This window comes from Passer domesticus, chromosome 10 (genome assembly GCF_036417665.1).
Source record: "Passer domesticus isolate bPasDom1 chromosome 10, bPasDom1.hap1, whole genome shotgun sequence".
In the NCBI taxonomy this organism is placed as follows: Eukaryota; Metazoa; Chordata; class Aves; order Passeriformes; family Passeridae; genus Passer; species Passer domesticus.
In genome coordinates this window covers 42,991,790-43,007,079 of record NC_087483.1, presented here as the reverse complement: position 1 = coordinate 43,007,079, position 15,290 = coordinate 42,991,790, and the positions used below count along the sequence as shown (strand labels likewise).

General features: G+C 53.7%; 1 protein-coding gene across 1 annotated transcript; it reads right to left on the bottom strand.

The window, feature by feature from the left end:
• Positions 1-264: 264 nt before the first annotated feature.
• On the bottom strand, positions 265-10,861 carry UPP2 (uridine phosphorylase 2). The gene is made up of 7 exons (XM_064435390.1): positions 8,351-10,861; positions 7,651-7,768; positions 6,453-6,605; positions 4,314-4,428; positions 3,554-3,763; positions 2,234-2,380; positions 265-1,632 (listed from the first exon to the last, which is right to left on the bottom strand). The coding sequence occupies exons 1-7, from the start codon at positions 8,374-8,376 to the stop codon at positions 1,484-1,486; spliced, it is 918 nt and encodes a 305-aa protein (XP_064291460.1). The 5' UTR covers positions 8,377-10,861; the 3' UTR covers positions 265-1,483.
• Between the last annotated feature and the right edge of the window lie 4,429 nt (positions 10,862-15,290).

The window sequence follows — 15,290 nt, the reverse complement described above, 5'->3', positions numbered from 1 at the left end:
TTCTTGTGGAGACCAGCAGTGCTGTGCTGTGGGGAACAGACTGGCTGTGAGACAATTTCCAGAAAGGCATCATCCCAAATCTAGGCAGTTGATTTTTTCCTTGCCTTTAAAAGCAGATCTACAAGTTAAAATGTGCACCACTGAAGTTGAGATTATAGTTGTCATGTTTTATAAATACCAAGATGTTAATTAAAAAGAAAGTTTAAAGGGAACAGGCATTGATTTTGAAATAGTGGGCACAGATTTTTCGGCTGAGACTTGTGATTGTTTTAATGTCTGTAATTTCTCAGGGTAGAGACTGAGTAGAAGTCTATAGGAGTCTGGGCTACCTCAGTGCAACAGTAAGTCAGGGCCTTTAGTGATACAGTGCGGCTAGAATGAGGATTTTGAGGGGGTTTCACAGAACAGTGGAGCTTGGAGGACATGCAGGTCAGTAAAGGGTATTTGGCACAGCACGACCAAGGCTGCTCATGCCAGGAGAGCTCTGCACACCCCTTGGCTGTTCCCCAGCCTGGCTGGACACCTCTTTCCTCCTCCTGTGGGAAGGAGGTGGATGTTTCACCCCACTTCATAGCCTCACCTTAGAATTGGCCACAACTGATCAGAACCCTTCAGGAAATGGAGATGCTTATAATGACATTGGTTTTCATGATAAATCTTTCTACACGTAAACAAAAAAAAAAAAAAAGAAATAAAAAGAAATCTTACACGTTACACACATAAAAATAATAATTTTAAAAATGTTAATGTTAAATGGGCTTCTCAACACACATCTCTTGCAGCCCTGCTTTGTGGGTTTGGCTGGGTAGGAGTGGCAGTTCAGAGCTCAGCTGTCTTTATGCCAGGAATGTAGCATGGGCAGGTCACTCTCAATCAAACTTTTACAAAGCTTGATGAGAGCTTATTGTGAAAATTAAGTTACTTGGTTTCAAGATAGACTACTTATTTGTGAATTTCGGTAGTGAGAAAAGTGTCTTTACTGTCAACCAGTGCCTGAAGGCCAGGTCCTCAGTGGCCACGGCTGGCTGCTGTGGTGTGCTCAAACTCTGCCATGTGCCTCTTTGTGACAGCTTTAAACACTGTAGGAATGACAATCTGAACGGCCTTTGTAACAGCAGTAACAATAATGGTCACAAATATGGATTCGTTTTCATGTTGTTTACTTAGGTTTTGTCTTTATTCCCAAAGCAAAGGGAGCTCCTTCCCGTAAGATCGCTGTGGACAGGAGTGACCCTCAGAGGACAGTCCTTCACGGCGGCTGGAGCCAGGAGTGAGGAAGCTGCAGCCCTGTTCCACAGCCCGAGCTCGCTGTCGGCGCAGACCGTGCCGGCGCGGTTCCAGCCGCGCCGCGGGCCGGCAGCTCCGCGCCGCGGTGCCCGCTGGCCCCGGCAGCCCGGGCGCGGCGCTCTCCCGCTCCCGGAGCAGGGCCTGGGCCGGGCCCGCAGCCGCTCCCGGCGCGGGGCCCTGCGCTGCTGCGGCCACCTCAGTCCCTGCGGGGCAGTCCCAGCCGCTTGCGGATGAAGGCGGCGATCAGGCGCTGCGGCCGCTGCTGGTACTCCCACAGCACCTCGTGCGGCGCCCGGATCTGGTCCCCCTCCAGCCGGTCCAGCAGCGTCACGCACACGACGGCGGCTGCGGAGCACGGAGCGCGGTCACCGGGCGGAGCGGGCCCTCCCTCACGGGCCCTCCCTCACGGGCCTTCCCTCCTGCCCGGCCCTCACGGGCCTTCCCTCCTGCCCTGCCCTGCCCTCCGGGCCCCTCCTGCCCTGCCCTCCGGGCCCCTCCTGCCCTGCCCTCACGGCCCCTCCTGCCCTCACGGCCCCTCCTGCCCTGCCCTCCCGGCCCCTCCTGCCCTGCCCTCACGGGCCTTCCCTCCTGCCCTGCCCTCACGGCCCCTCCTGCCCTGCCCTCACGGCCCCTCCCGCCCTGCCCTCACGGCCGCCGCCGGGAGCCGCGGCTCCGCTTGCCCGCAAACCCTCCGCGGCTGCGGCAGCACGGCCGGGACGTGCTGTAGGGCCAGGAGGGGCGTGAGGGAAGCAAGCTGTTGGTTTGTCCAGCCCGCACTCAGGTCTCCTAATGTGCACTTGGGTTTTATTGAACTATAAAATATGCTTTAGTGCCCTTTTCTAAATAAAATCATTAAGGATGTGTGTTTGGCCCTGTGACACAGAGCAGGACCCTCAGAGGGGGTTTAGCCCGTGTGTGGGGAGGAGGTGGAAGCGACAGGACTCACCTTTGAGGCCACACAGTCCACACAGGGCTGCGAATGCAGTGGACTCCATCTCAATATTCCTCACACCAGCCTCATAAGCCCTCCTTAAGTACTCCAACTTTTTTTCACTGGAAAAAGAGCATAATGCACCATCTAATCTCCCCTGACCTGGAAAGGAAGCAGAGAACTGTCAGTGTTGGCCTTGCATGGTGTCATGAAGCAAATGGGAGGTCCAGCAGTGCCCACATTCTATCTGAGGCCCACAAAGTTTTCCTGTGAGCAGCTGGTTAATTCGTATTCCCCTCAGTGTTAAAGCCAGCGAGATGTGTCTGTGTATCGGGGAAAGAATGACGCAGGTTTCACCACGGGTGAGAGGTCGAGTCAGCCCTCAGGTGCCAGCGGATGCTGTGCTCTGTGGGGACAGGCACTGCTGCACAGCAGCTGTGAAGGTCTGCCGGGTTAAATCCCAAAAATGCCAGCTGACTGCAGAAGAGGTACAACAAGCCGTGCAGAATGGGAACACTGAGGAGAAGAAACTCTTTTAATGTGGTTTTAATTTTTCTGCAGAGGCTGCTGTGGGTGGAAGCTGGAGCTGCTTGCAGAGACATTCCGGGTGTGCTCAGGGAGCTGGTCCCAGGGCACTGGTGCTGCTGCAGGCAGGACTAACGCTGTGTTCAGTGAGGGAGCCATCCCGCCCTCTCCTCTAACCCTCCGGGGGCTCTGGCTGTCCTGCTGTGTGCTCAGAGCAGACCTGTGCCCCGTGCAGCTCCTCCTCTCGCAGTGTCCGAAGGCCCTGGGGCAGGCAAGTGCTTACCTGTGGCTGGCCAGCCTGGACTACCCTTCAGTTTATTGCTGCTTCTACTTTAATCCTCTCAAATGGCTTTTTGTTTAAATAAAATATGGACTTGAGAGATACACAGATGGCTGCATCTGCGAGCAGATCTAAAGGTTTATAAATAGTGCTCAGATTATTAATTCTTCTTTTATTACGTTTCATCTACTCTGCAATCAGCATTTAATTTTGCAAAGGAAATGGTTCCAGAGTAACCAAAGTTTGTTTATGGAAATCTCGCAGGCAACCTAATGTTTTCCTAGTGTTTGGTTGTTCTGAAGTGACGATCTTGCTGTAGGGGAACAGCTTGGTGGCAAACTCAGCGAGGTGCAAGCAGTGGTACTGTGTGTTCTGAGGGTGCCTCCTGCTCTGCCTGGGCCCCCCAGCACCACGTGGGTCTCTGCCTGCAGCCCTTCTGGGGCCTGGGTTCCCTGCATAGCTTTGTCCTTGGCAGAGTGGAAAGACTTGGCATTATGTGTGGTGAGGAAGGACAGACAAGCTGGTTTTACCTTCGTAGAAGTCGTAGGTGCACATGGTATGGCCAATGAGCGTGGGGAAGTCGGGAATGTCCCTGCTGCAGGCGAGAAGTTCCTCTGCAAGGCCCTTGTCCAGCTCGGTGCTCCGCACCACCACATCGTCCAGCACCACCTGCTCAAAGCGTGGCTGGAAGGAGGAGTCCACGGCCGTGTCCGTGATCACAACAGACCCAGCCTCGATCCCTGTGGAAATGGAAGCTGGGGTTGCCAGAGCTCATAACACCTGTGTCCTGCCGCCAAACCTCAGCACAGTAGGAAAATCTCAATAGATCTATGTGTGCTTGCAGGGCTCTTCAGCGAGTAAAGAAGATGTCAGAGAATAATTGAAATTCGTGAAGTAGCATGGATGTACAAGTAAAATGTACAGAATCAGCACAAGATAAATGAGTGACAAGAGTTTAACTGCTCCTGGCTTGCAGGGATTGTGTACCCCCCTAGCTGCAGGGATGGGCAGCACCACTGCCTCAGCCAGGAGACACAGATTCATTTGGGTCACCACTAATCCATGTTTTCTGTTTGGAAAGTGACACATGGCTGTAGTTGTACACTCTGAGGATGTGCACTCTGCCAAGCCAGTCACTACAAGTTTTCTGGGTTTGACCCATAACAAAATACCATGTTTGATATTTAGAGTCCTGAAAAAATGCTGAAGTTCAGAGCTGCATGACCTATTGCTGAGAGTTCTGTTTAATAATAGCTGTTTTGCTCTGAAGAAAGGCCATGAATGGCTTACCTAAGCCCCCAGAAGTACCGATGCGTATAATAGTAACATCCCGGCATTTTGCGTGGTGCAGCAGTTTGATCAGCTCATGAAGCATAATGGAAATGGAAGGGATGCCCATTCCATGCTGTTGGAAGGAGAGAAAAGAGAAACATCAGTCCCCACAAGGCTGTGGCAGGTGACAGGTATGCGACTGCAACAAGCTCAGGGCTATGCTGTGGTTTCTTCTGCTGGTGATGCCAACAGCAATTTTTTTGAGGGCAAAGAGAGATCTGGGGGTCTTTTTAGTCTGTCCAGGTGAGGTGTCTAACCTCTTCTCCTCCACTTGGTGCTTTAAAGGTTCTTCAGGTTAGTAGAGCTGGTGTTCATCCCTGGGGACCCTGTGCAGGCACACAGAGGGTTCCTGTCCTTCAAGGAAGGGCCACAAATACATCCCAACATCTGAATGCTCCCAGACGTTCCCCATGCGTTGCCAATCCTCACACCTTGTGCTGACTTGCACTTTGTTGTGTCCTGCTCGTGCTCTGGGAGTGGTGAATTTCAGTGGGAGCAACCTGAGCCTTCACTTCTCCGTGGGCCTTCCAGCCTGTCCTCACCCCATGCTGGAGCATCCCTGCAACATTGCTGGGCACAGTGGACAGTGGAAGGGTTTGTGTCCCTCGGTGAGGACAGGCTTCAGGGTCAGGTGTTGGCTGCGTGCCTTGCAGGCTGCCCGTCCCTCTTGCTGGCTGACGGTCCCTGCCCTGCTGCCCTTCTGTCCCCAGCCCCTGCCTGGCTACTGGCTCCCCACTGCTGGCACTGGCTTGTTGCCATGCTCCACAGACAGTGCTGCCCCACTCCCATCTCTGCTGCTGCTCCCCAGGCCTGGCAGATGTTCTGCAGGCCTGGAGCTGCTGGGGCTTCTGCTGCATCTACCCAGTGCTCTGTTGCTTGGTCATCTGTCTTCTGCTCCATTGCTAGACCAACATCCTGTTCTTAGCTTAACTTTTAAGTACAAAAAGTGTTTGATGCTGTGGAGTTTATTTTTCCTCTTGAAAATGCCTCAAATTTTTTTTGGTTTTGCTATCATCTTCAAGGAAGGAAGCATGTATGGAAGCTCCATTGATTAAGGTACACAGACAGTTTTTGTGTTGCTTTGTCTCCTTTCTCTTGGCTGTGAGACCAATGTTCTGTTTGCCTTGTATCATGTTTTAAATATGAAACCTTTTTGCATGTTGTTATTCTGGAACATAAGCCTGGCTTATTTGCTGATGCCTAAAAAATTAATTCTCATTGTAAATATTCAGAGCTGGAAACTATGTTCCTGCCCCTGTGTGTTTGAGCTCAGTTGTGTTTCTAAGCAACTTGCAGAAATGTGACGTTGGCAGCAGCTCTGCATGATGCTTCTCAGGGCGGCCGTGTGCTCTGCCCCGTGTCCCCTTCTGCACTGGCCAAAGCTGGTGCATGGCCACAAGCTCAGTGAGGGTTTGCTTCTGGACAGGGTTTGCTGCTGCCAGCTGGGGAGCAGCAAATCTTGTGGCAGTTCTCCCCCTTGGATCCTCTCAGATGGATTCCCTCAGGCTTGATTCCCTTGGTCAGGATTGCTTTGGTTTTGTCAGAGGGACAAAACACGAGCTCTGTTGTGTGAGTGATTCCATCTGCTGTGAATCACACTTCAGACTAATCTTGTGCTGAAGAAATGGCATCAGGACCAAGCTTTTGGGTGTGAGTGCTCCCCAGCACAGCCTGTGTTTGCTTTTTGCTTTGTTCAGTGCCAAAAATCCTGCTCTAAAATAATAATAATAAGGGCAGCTTTTTCTTTCAGAGCTTGTATCAAGGTAATACTCCCAGCAGCGTTTCATAGTTCATGTGTGGTGAGAAGTGGTTTTGCCTCCCAAACTGAGCTAGCAGAACATGTGCACGTCTGTTGTCAATGCGGCCCTTTCCAAACGGAGAGTGCCGGTGCTGGGGAATGCTATTCAAACAGGAGCGGCTTTGCATGGCTGAGGTTGCACTGCTGGGAGCGGCTGAGCAGTGAAAAGGGGAAAAAGCTCTGCTGGTGGGTGCTGGGGGAGGCGAGGGCATGTGCGGGAGAGGTGGTGCCAGCCGGCCCCCGCGCTGCCCGGCTGTGGGACCCTGCCAGCAGCGGCCCCAGCGCGGCGCGGAACTCACGCTGATGGAGAGCACGGGCCCTGCCCGGTACATGGCGTAGCGGTCCGACCCCGCGCAGATGTCAGCCACGTCCTCCGCGGCCAGCCCCAGCTCCCGCTGCATGAACTGGGCAAACGCCCTCATCCTGTTGGGGCTGCCGCCGACGCAGACAAACTGGAATAAAACATCAGCGCGTTGGTACCTAGCTACAACAAGTACCCCCAGTCAGCCTGAATGTGGCAGTGGTGGCTGTGCCAGGCACACCTTCCCAGAGAAAGCAGTGGGATGCCACTTCCTCACCATCAGTCAAGGGACATTGCAACACCTGAGGGTCACAAAACCAGGAGTTAACACAAAACCCAGGCTGTCACTCTGGCAGGGTGGCGACTACCCAGGGTCTGGGCAGCCATACAGCTGCACATACTTGGGTATCAGTCCTAGGCAAGAAAATCTAAACTAATCCTGCAAATTTTAGCTGGTAGTATCACCACTGATAGCAAAGCAAACCCAGATGTTGGAGGAGCTCATTGGTTAGTTTATTCTATGAACAATGCTGACTGCAATTAGTGAGCGCTGGTGACGGCATAGAGGCCATAAAGTCAGGGAGTAAAATGGACAAATTTTACATATTAAAGGAAAATATGCTCACTGAAGGTAGGAAGAGAATGAGTGTGCAGCTGCCAGGACAGTGCTGATCCTGCTGCCAGGGTGCAGGGCAGCAGGAGCCCACGCTGTGCTGTGCAAGGCTGCTGCAGCCCTGGGCACTGAGGCTCTTCCCCCGCACAGCTAGGGAAAGACTCTGGTTTGAAATGAAAGAGGATGCCATCATGACAAGTCAGTTTTGACAGCAGGTCTCAGCCAAAAATGATGTAACATTCTCTTTCCCTTGTCTCCAGTAGATGATGATCAAGATTCTTTGGACAGATGCCTATTCTGTCTGTCCTGCAACATGGGGCCAATATTAAATCAGGTCTTACAGAGCTACAGGTTTTAAAAGGATAATTTTCTGTTGTGATTTCTGCCCAAACCAAACAAGGACAGATAACCTCCTTGCCCAGGCTGCTTTGGCTGTGGAGTCCCTTAGCTGAGCAGCCAGACCCACCCCACAGGAGCTTTGGCAGCAGCAGGGCTCAGCATGGGCCTGTAGCACCGTGGGATGCAGAGCTGGAGAGCCTGTGCAGGGGGGAGCTGCTGCCTCACTTTTGGACCTGCTCTTTACCTTAATGTCCCCAAACATTGCTGGCAGGTTGTGCGTCTTCGTTCCCAGGTCCAAGTGGTACAGGACATCCTCCTCCATCAAATCCAGGTGTGGGTTTTTAACAAGGACAAGCCCACTCCTGCAGGGAGACAACAAGGAGATGGGTTGGGGCACCAGGCTGAAGGGAGTGGCACAGGCGGAAGTGGGCACAGGGCAGCCTGGAAGCTCCACAAGGGTACACACAGCCCTGGTGTTAGACAGGGGCAAGGGACAAGGGACAAGCCAGCTGTGTGTGGTGTTTGGACCAGCTGTCTTTCTGCTCCAGGTAACCTCTTTGACACATCTGTTATTATATCGATGTATTTTGCAAAAAATATGTCTCAGTATTTATCAATTTTGTCAATGGCTACCTTAGCTGTTTTCTGCATATGGTATTGCCAGTAATGTCCAGGGGTGATATACTGTGCTATTTTCTATGTGACAGTTTATTAAGCTCTTAGCAAATCAGGATTTCACACTTGTCCCAAATAACTGCCTGGCAGGGTGAGTGCAGACACTGCAGGCAGCCAGAGGCCAGCTTGCTGTCCCCTTCCACCTGCTGCAAGAGATGGGAAGCAACTGACTAACAGTGCAGGTTACTTTTATAAATGAGGCTTAAATGGAACCTGGAGAACATTTTTCTTCTCGTATTAAAGCAGATTCAGATGTCCCCGTTACTCACCCCGAGTAACCTGTTGTTTCGGTCATAGCGGCTCCGCCAGAGTCAGCTGAAAGCGATGCCCTGCCAAAAAGGTGAGGAGAACACAGCCTGTGTCCTCAGCTGTCGAGGTTTAGAGCTCAGAAGAGGTTTCAAGGGGCTCTGCAGGGGGTTAAATACCTCCTGCGCTTTGTGCAGCTCCCAAGGTCAGCAGTGGCCAGTCCCCCCACCCCACTGCCCGCTCCTGTGTGCCAAGGCTCCTCCTTGGCTGGCACGGTTCCTTCCAGACTGGCTTTTTGGGCAGGTGCGTCACCAATAACCTTGACTGGCAGCCCTCGGGCTGGGGCCAGTGACCTGCTGGCCCTCTGGCCAGTGACGTCGTGTCCTCTGGTCAGTGGGGAGGGCACCGGGCACGTGGCTGCACATGTGCACCCTGGGGAGATGGTTTGTCTGAGCTGGATGTTGCTATGCTCCCGCCTCGGGCTGTGTTTCCTTGGCCCTGGGGACTGAAGGACACTGACAGCCTGGCCACTGCTGCTGGCCTGGACACTTCTGCCAGCTGAGCCTTCTCTGGCCCCAGTAGGTGCAAATCCAAAACGTCCCTGCATTTGTCTGGGGTGCACAAAACCAGAATTTGGGCCGTAGTCAACCTCCAGCCCTGCTCAGAACAGCTCCAGCCTGGCCTGGGGAGGCTGATTTCCCTCTCAGCAATGCCCAGACAGCAGTGCTGGCTCTCATGGTCCACCCAGCCCTGTCTCAGCCCAGGATCCTGTCAGAACAGTGTGCAGTGTGCCAGGGACAGCCTTGCACAGCTCCAGTCCAGGGCAGCCAGAGTGCTTGTGAGGCTGTGGGACAAGTGTGTGATGCTCCTGCAGGGGCAGGAGACTGGAGACACTGGTCCTGCTTCCTGTCCCAACGACAAGAGGCACTGCCCTGGAAGATATTTCAGGCAGCTGCTGGATGGGCAGAATCTGGCATTTGCTGTTGGCCTCTGGGAATTGTCAACGGAAGCTCTGATAATTAGAGAAGTGATAGGTAATTAATTATTGGGTGAAAGCACATTGTGTGGGGCTCACTTGCACCCTGCATTCAGGCAGTGACATGGTCCTGTTTTCCTAATGGGGAGGGACAGAAATTGTTGTAACTGAGGAATCCTTTCCCTGAGCAAATGTCCATTTTGCTACCCATCCAAACCCTTTAAATTGCAAAACCCTGTATAAAAATAAGCAAACACTGCAAGCCAGTGGCCTTGGAACATGTAAATTGGGTACCATGGCCAAGATAGGGTCAGGAGCAGAGCTCTCAGAGATATTTCAGGCTTGCTGGAGTCATACCAAGGCAGGCTGGAAGGATTTCTCTGCTCTGATGAAGTTCTCCCTTCCTGGATGCTGTTCACAAATGCCTGCCAAAAATGACTTATTACTGACGCTCCACAGCACTCCTGAAGAATAAGGATCTGGAGACTCTTCTCCCTTTCAGCACCAGATTTCTGCAAGGGGCACAGAAAAAGTTCCCTTGGGGCTGCACACAGCTGCCTGCCGAAGGTGTGATTGCTGTGGTTTCAGGAGCACACTGGATTGTGCAGTGGGCTCCATGCAGAGCTTCCAGTCGTGTCCAGTGAGAGCTACCTGCTCTGGGGAACAGAAGGAGAAGGTTTGCTGCTGTTAGCAGAGGTGGCTGGGAATGCTCTGGGGGAGGTGGGGTCAGGCTGAGGCTTCCTGTGCATTCTCCTCCTTCTCTGGTCTTGTTTGGTGGAGGAACATGAGGCCCTGCACCCACCTCCAGCCCTGGGCAGGGCTTTCATCAGGGAGTGAGGGTTCAGCAGAATGGTGGATGGATGTGTGGACAGATGGACAGACAGCTGGACACCTATGGCAGGGCATGAGTGTTCCCACATGCTGCCTGGGCTGGCAAAGGCAGTGCTTCCCTTTCTCTGCCTGCCTTCCATGGCAGAATATTCTGGGCATACCTGGAAGGGTCCACACCTGCACGGTTCAAACCATCCCACAATAAAACAATTTTCCCAAGCACATGGACAACTTCTTAAATATTTTCTTATGAAAAATAGTGTTCCAGAACAACCAGCTGGGACATCCCTGCCTGGTGGCCAGCAAAGCCCCTGCCCTGCCCTGCTGCAGCCTCAGCCCCTGGTGTGCTCAGTCTCAGGCAGGACCTCCCCTGTGCTGGCAAAAGGGGCTAGAATTTGGAGGGTGTCCCTGCTGAGTGAGCAGGGACAGAGTCCCTGGAGCCACAGCTCTATCTGGAATGTCAGGCTGAGAACTTGTGGGCAAGCAATGTTCCTGCAGTGTTTGTCCCTGCTGTGCCCAAGGTAAAAGGAGCCAGTCTGTTCTATTTAAGTAAACACGATTGCACCAAGGGAAATGGTTGGATTGTGCTTTTGGCTTCCCAGAAGTGACGTGGAAGAGAAGGGACAGCAGCCACCACCATGGCCATTCAGGTTTCAGGGCCTGTCTGGCTCAGGTCAGCTCCCTGCCTGTCCAGGATGAGCACCTTTGGTTCCTTTGTCCGTGGTTATTTTTCATCCCAAAGGAGAAAAATCCCATTTTTCTCCTTTGGGATGGCTTTCAGTAAATCCCAAACTGAATTGTGGCTGTTCTTTTCCTACCTCTCCTGCTTTCCATGGCAGAGGTTGCAGAATGGAATGGAATGGAATGGAATGGAATGGAATGGAATAGAATAGAATAGAATAGAATAGAATAGAATAGAATAGAATAGAATAGAATAGAATAGAACAGAACAGACTAATGGACTAGGATATGATAAAATACTAAAATAAAATGCTTTCAGTTGAAAGGGACCTGCAGTGCTGATCTAGCCCAGCTGCCTCTCTTCCTCAAGGGAGCGTGGGGAAGTGGGGATGGTGAGAAGCAAAGAGCACTGCCCCAAGTGAGTGTTTGTTTGTGCCTGATTCAGAGCTAAATCCAGCCTCTCCAAGTGCCAGGCAGTGGAGCTGTTACCATATGTGCTAGAGGATGACAAATAAAGCACGATGAAGTATACGGCAGAATAACATATGGCAGTGCAGACAGGCTCTCGGCAAGGGAAGAGATGGGGAGAGCCAGCGCTCCCCGCGCCCATCCGACACCTCTTGTCATGGTAAATGCTATTTTAGAGCAGACAGCGACGGCAGCCTGTGCGCGGCAGGGAGCTCGCACCCGCCGTGCCTGCCGGGGCTCTGCAGCCCTGCTCGCAGCGAGCCCCGGCAGCTCCTGCTCCCCTCGGCTCGGCTCTGCCTTCCCTCCGTGCAGCTGCTGGATGAGATACTCCGGCAGCCCGGAGCACAGCCCTGTCCGTGGCCGCCGGGTCGGGCTGGGCAGGAGGGGCAGGTGGTGCCCATCGCAGCAGTGAGCTCCGCCAGCACCCGGCAGGGCATGGGCTCGGCCTCGTGGTTCTGCTTCAGCAGCAGAGAGCTGAGGAACATTCGCAGTCCGAGGGATGTCTTGTGCATTCCTCTAGCGCTGGTTGCTGGCAGGCGGCATGAGGGAGCAGCAGGGGAGTGTTTTACCTGACAGGAGGCAGGCCGTGTGCCAGCAGCACAGAGATTTCCTGCTCCCCTTACCCAGCCTGTTCTGCGGAGCCAGGAAAGCAAAATGTGGATTTTTATCAGCTGTTTGCTCTGGCTCCATGTTTTGCCTTGTTTATTATTGGTATAAAGCTGCTCCTGGCATTGGGAGCAGACAGTAAAACAACCCCCGAAGGAACCAGGCTCCACAAACCCTCGGGGCACTAGAGTAACTGCAGCTTGTCAGGACATGTTTCCCCTGGGGGGAAGCACTACCGCAAAGCCATTTATTTCAGGCAGAAATCAGCTGCCTGAGCTGTGTCGCCATTCAGGGTTTACTCAGGAGCTGCTGATCTGCCAGGCCCGAGTCACTCCACAGGCGGGGCTGAGAGTGCTGCTGCTCCACTGCAGGAATGTCCCTTACATTGTGGACAAGTCACTCTTCCCACCATTCCCTCTCTTCAGCCTTGCCCATGGCAGCTGGGATGCACCCTGGGAAGAGGCAGGGATTTGCCTGCCCTGCCCCAGGACAGGTGGGAGGCTGTGCCCATGCTCTGGGCATCCTGTCCCACTGGGCTGCCCAGGAGGTGGGGACACTAGGGTGGCAGCCACGCATGTCTGCCCTTGCAGGTTCAAGGAGCACCAGGCTGGCCCCACACACGCCTTGGGAAAAGGGTTCTGCTGAGGTTTAAACCCAGTTTCTGGCTGGGGTTGGTGCTGGCTTGCTGCTGACTTGCTGCAGGAGCAGTGGTCCTGTCCCAGCTCCGCCTGGCTCCACATGGATTGCTGCTGCCCATCCTGGACAGATGCCTTCCCTGGCCCCACATGGAACCACTTCAGCAGGAAATGTTGCTTCTGGCATCTTGCTTCTCCCAAGGCTACTTCCTTTCATGCCTCCAGGCAGGATGAAATTGGTGAGAAGGAAGATGAACAGTGGGGCAGTTTGGCAACAGGGGCCTCTCGTCTGCTCTGGCGTGGGTTCCCCCTTGCCTTCCTCCATTCATTCCTTCCTCCTCATTCCTTCCATCCCTTGCTGCTCTTTGTTCCCTTCACACTGCAAGGGTGGGTGAGCTGCTCCAACCCTTCCCACCCCGCAGGGATGGGCGAGCTATTGCCTGCTGGGAGTACCCGCAGAGGTTTGTGTAAATGCCGTTTTGCTGTGACAGAGCAGGGATGTGGCTCCAGACTGGCTGTGGTGGGAGCAGACACAGAATCGGCAGTGGAACCTGCAAGTGAGCCCTGCTCTGCTTGCTCCCTTCCTGCCCAGGGCTTCTCTGCTCTCAAGGCTTCGAATCCAGATGGTGCCTGGGTTTTTTCTCCCTTTTTCTTTTGTTTTTCTTACATGGGTATTTTTATCCTTTTATCTTTCACTCTTTGGGCTTGTGGGTGCCTGTTGCAACTGCTGGTGCCTGTGGGCGCAGGCAGGAGGGAGGGCTGGGAGGAGATTTCGGCCACAATAAGGCAAATGATGCAAGGCCCGAGTGCAGTTCATAAAGCCATGCTGCTTGTCAAGCCCAATCACGTCTCAGACAGAGGACAAGGAACAATTTCCCATCAGGAAACACGTGGAGGCTTGGGTGGCTGAGCCCCGGCACTGTGCCCCCCAAGCTGCCCTCCTGCCTGTGTGCCCCACACGGATGGAGTGCCCACAGCTGGTGCAGGGCTGGAGCAGGGCAGGACGTGGTCCTTGGCCCTGGCAGCGTGGTGGTCTTGGTGGAGCTGCTGCATCACCTCATGTGCTGGATTTGCCAGGCTCTGAGCTCACTGAGCACGGCTGTCCAGACACTTTCCTGCACTCCATGGGGGATTAGGGGCTTCCATGCAAGGGCAGACTTACACTGGCCCCACTATTTCAAAACAATGCGCCCAGACCCTGCTTTATCCAACTTTATTGCGATGGAAACAGCTAAAGGGAAAAAATGCTGGTTCCAGAGGAGGCACTTAGTTCTGCTGGTGCTGGCTCTGCATTTCAGTGCCCTGTGGAGATACATGGAAGACCCCAACAAAACCATCCCTGCCTTTCCTCCCTGCACTTAGGTAAACCAAGAAGGCTTGAAGTCTGTTTTTTTTTCCTTTTTCAAACAATTCTTTTCCTTTTCCCTATGTCTATCATATTTTCTGTCCCTGTGTCCTTTCTCCTTCTCCTCCAGGAAGACTGGAGAGGGAGAGTTTGTCCTGCACCTCACCCCAGCCTGCTGTCATGCTCTACCAGCATGGGAGACTGAGGCCCCAGGCACTCGGCCAGCACAGGGCAGGCAGAGACCACAGAGCTGGAGACAGGTGGGAGAAGCATGATAGAGGTTAAAAATAATCACATGAAAATCAAAGTGGTCTCTTGCAGCCTTCAAGACAGATCCCTGCCTTTCTCTGCAACTCTGAGGACCAAGGACCTTGATGCAAGTAAGGGATCTGGCACCTCCATGCTTCACCAAGGTTTTTAAGGTTTAAAACCACTGTGCTCAGGTGTGCACACCGTGGGGCAGGGCTGGTGGGATGGCACTGCTGGCTGTGCTGCCAGAGGAGATGCCCAGCAGGAGCATCTCTGTGCTGGGCCCCCTGCCTGGGCTGAGGGCTCCTGTGGGTGCCCAGTGGGCTCTGTGCAGGTGCTGAGGGCACGGGGTGCAGGACAGCCCAGCTCTTCCTTGGCCTGCCAGCGGTGGTACTGCCTCACTGCTTGGTGCCACAGCTGTTCTAGCTACATTTCTGCATTTCTAGTATGCAATAATAGTGTGCATTTTCCTGGTGTGGAAAGGTCAGGATCAGAAGCAAAGCCCTGCAGTGGAAGGCAGGCCTCTCCAGCATCCTGCATGGGAATGCAAAAGCACTTCATGTCAGCAGTGCTTGCACTGGTCTGCAGAGCTCAGGAAAAAACATTCTAAAATACCTTAATTGTGATTTAAATTACAGGCACGGAGCATTAATCTCTGTCAGACCTGGAGCACATAAACCTCTGCCCATCTGCAGTGGGATGTGCAGTGCTGCACATGGGGACTGGGCAGGGATCCCTTCAGCTCCGAGGCCCCTGCTGGTGCTGGGGGGCTCCGGGTGGGTGTCCGTGTGTCCCAGAGCCGGGCACCTGGAGTGGAGGCAGCTGCTGTCACCCCATCCTGCCCGTTCCCTGCTGCCCAGCCCAGCGCTGACCGGCAGCAATTCCTGCGGTGCCCGACTGAGAGCCCAGCGAGAAGCCATGGCTAACGAGGGAATTAATGACGGATTCTGCATCCCGTTTACCAGGAGTTAATTTTCAGAGACTGTTTCCAGGCGCCTTTCAGCGACTGGGGCTGGAGACTGGAAGGAAGGAGACAGGTGCCACCTTGTGTGGAAACGCTTCTCCCTGCAGCGGGCACAGAATTCCTGTCCCCCTTTCCTTGTGGCGGCGTCATTGCAGACTCCTCCCAGCGGCAGCAGGCAGGCAGCCCTGGCCCAGCCCCTGCCAGCTGT

Excerpts from the sequence above, each read along its gene's own strand:
- UPP2 (XM_064435390.1), bottom strand. The coding sequence starts at position 8,376 with ATGACCGAAACAACAGGTTACTCGGG. Across the intron at positions 3,764-4,313 it reads CGGTACTTCTGGGGGCTTAG|GGATCGAGGCTGGGTCTGTT; the intron begins GTAAGCCATTCA and ends CCATTTCCACAG. Across the intron at positions 2,381-3,553 it reads CACCTACGACTTCTACGAAG|GTCAGGGGAGATTAGATGGT; the intron begins GTAAAACCAGCT and ends CTTCCTTTCCAG.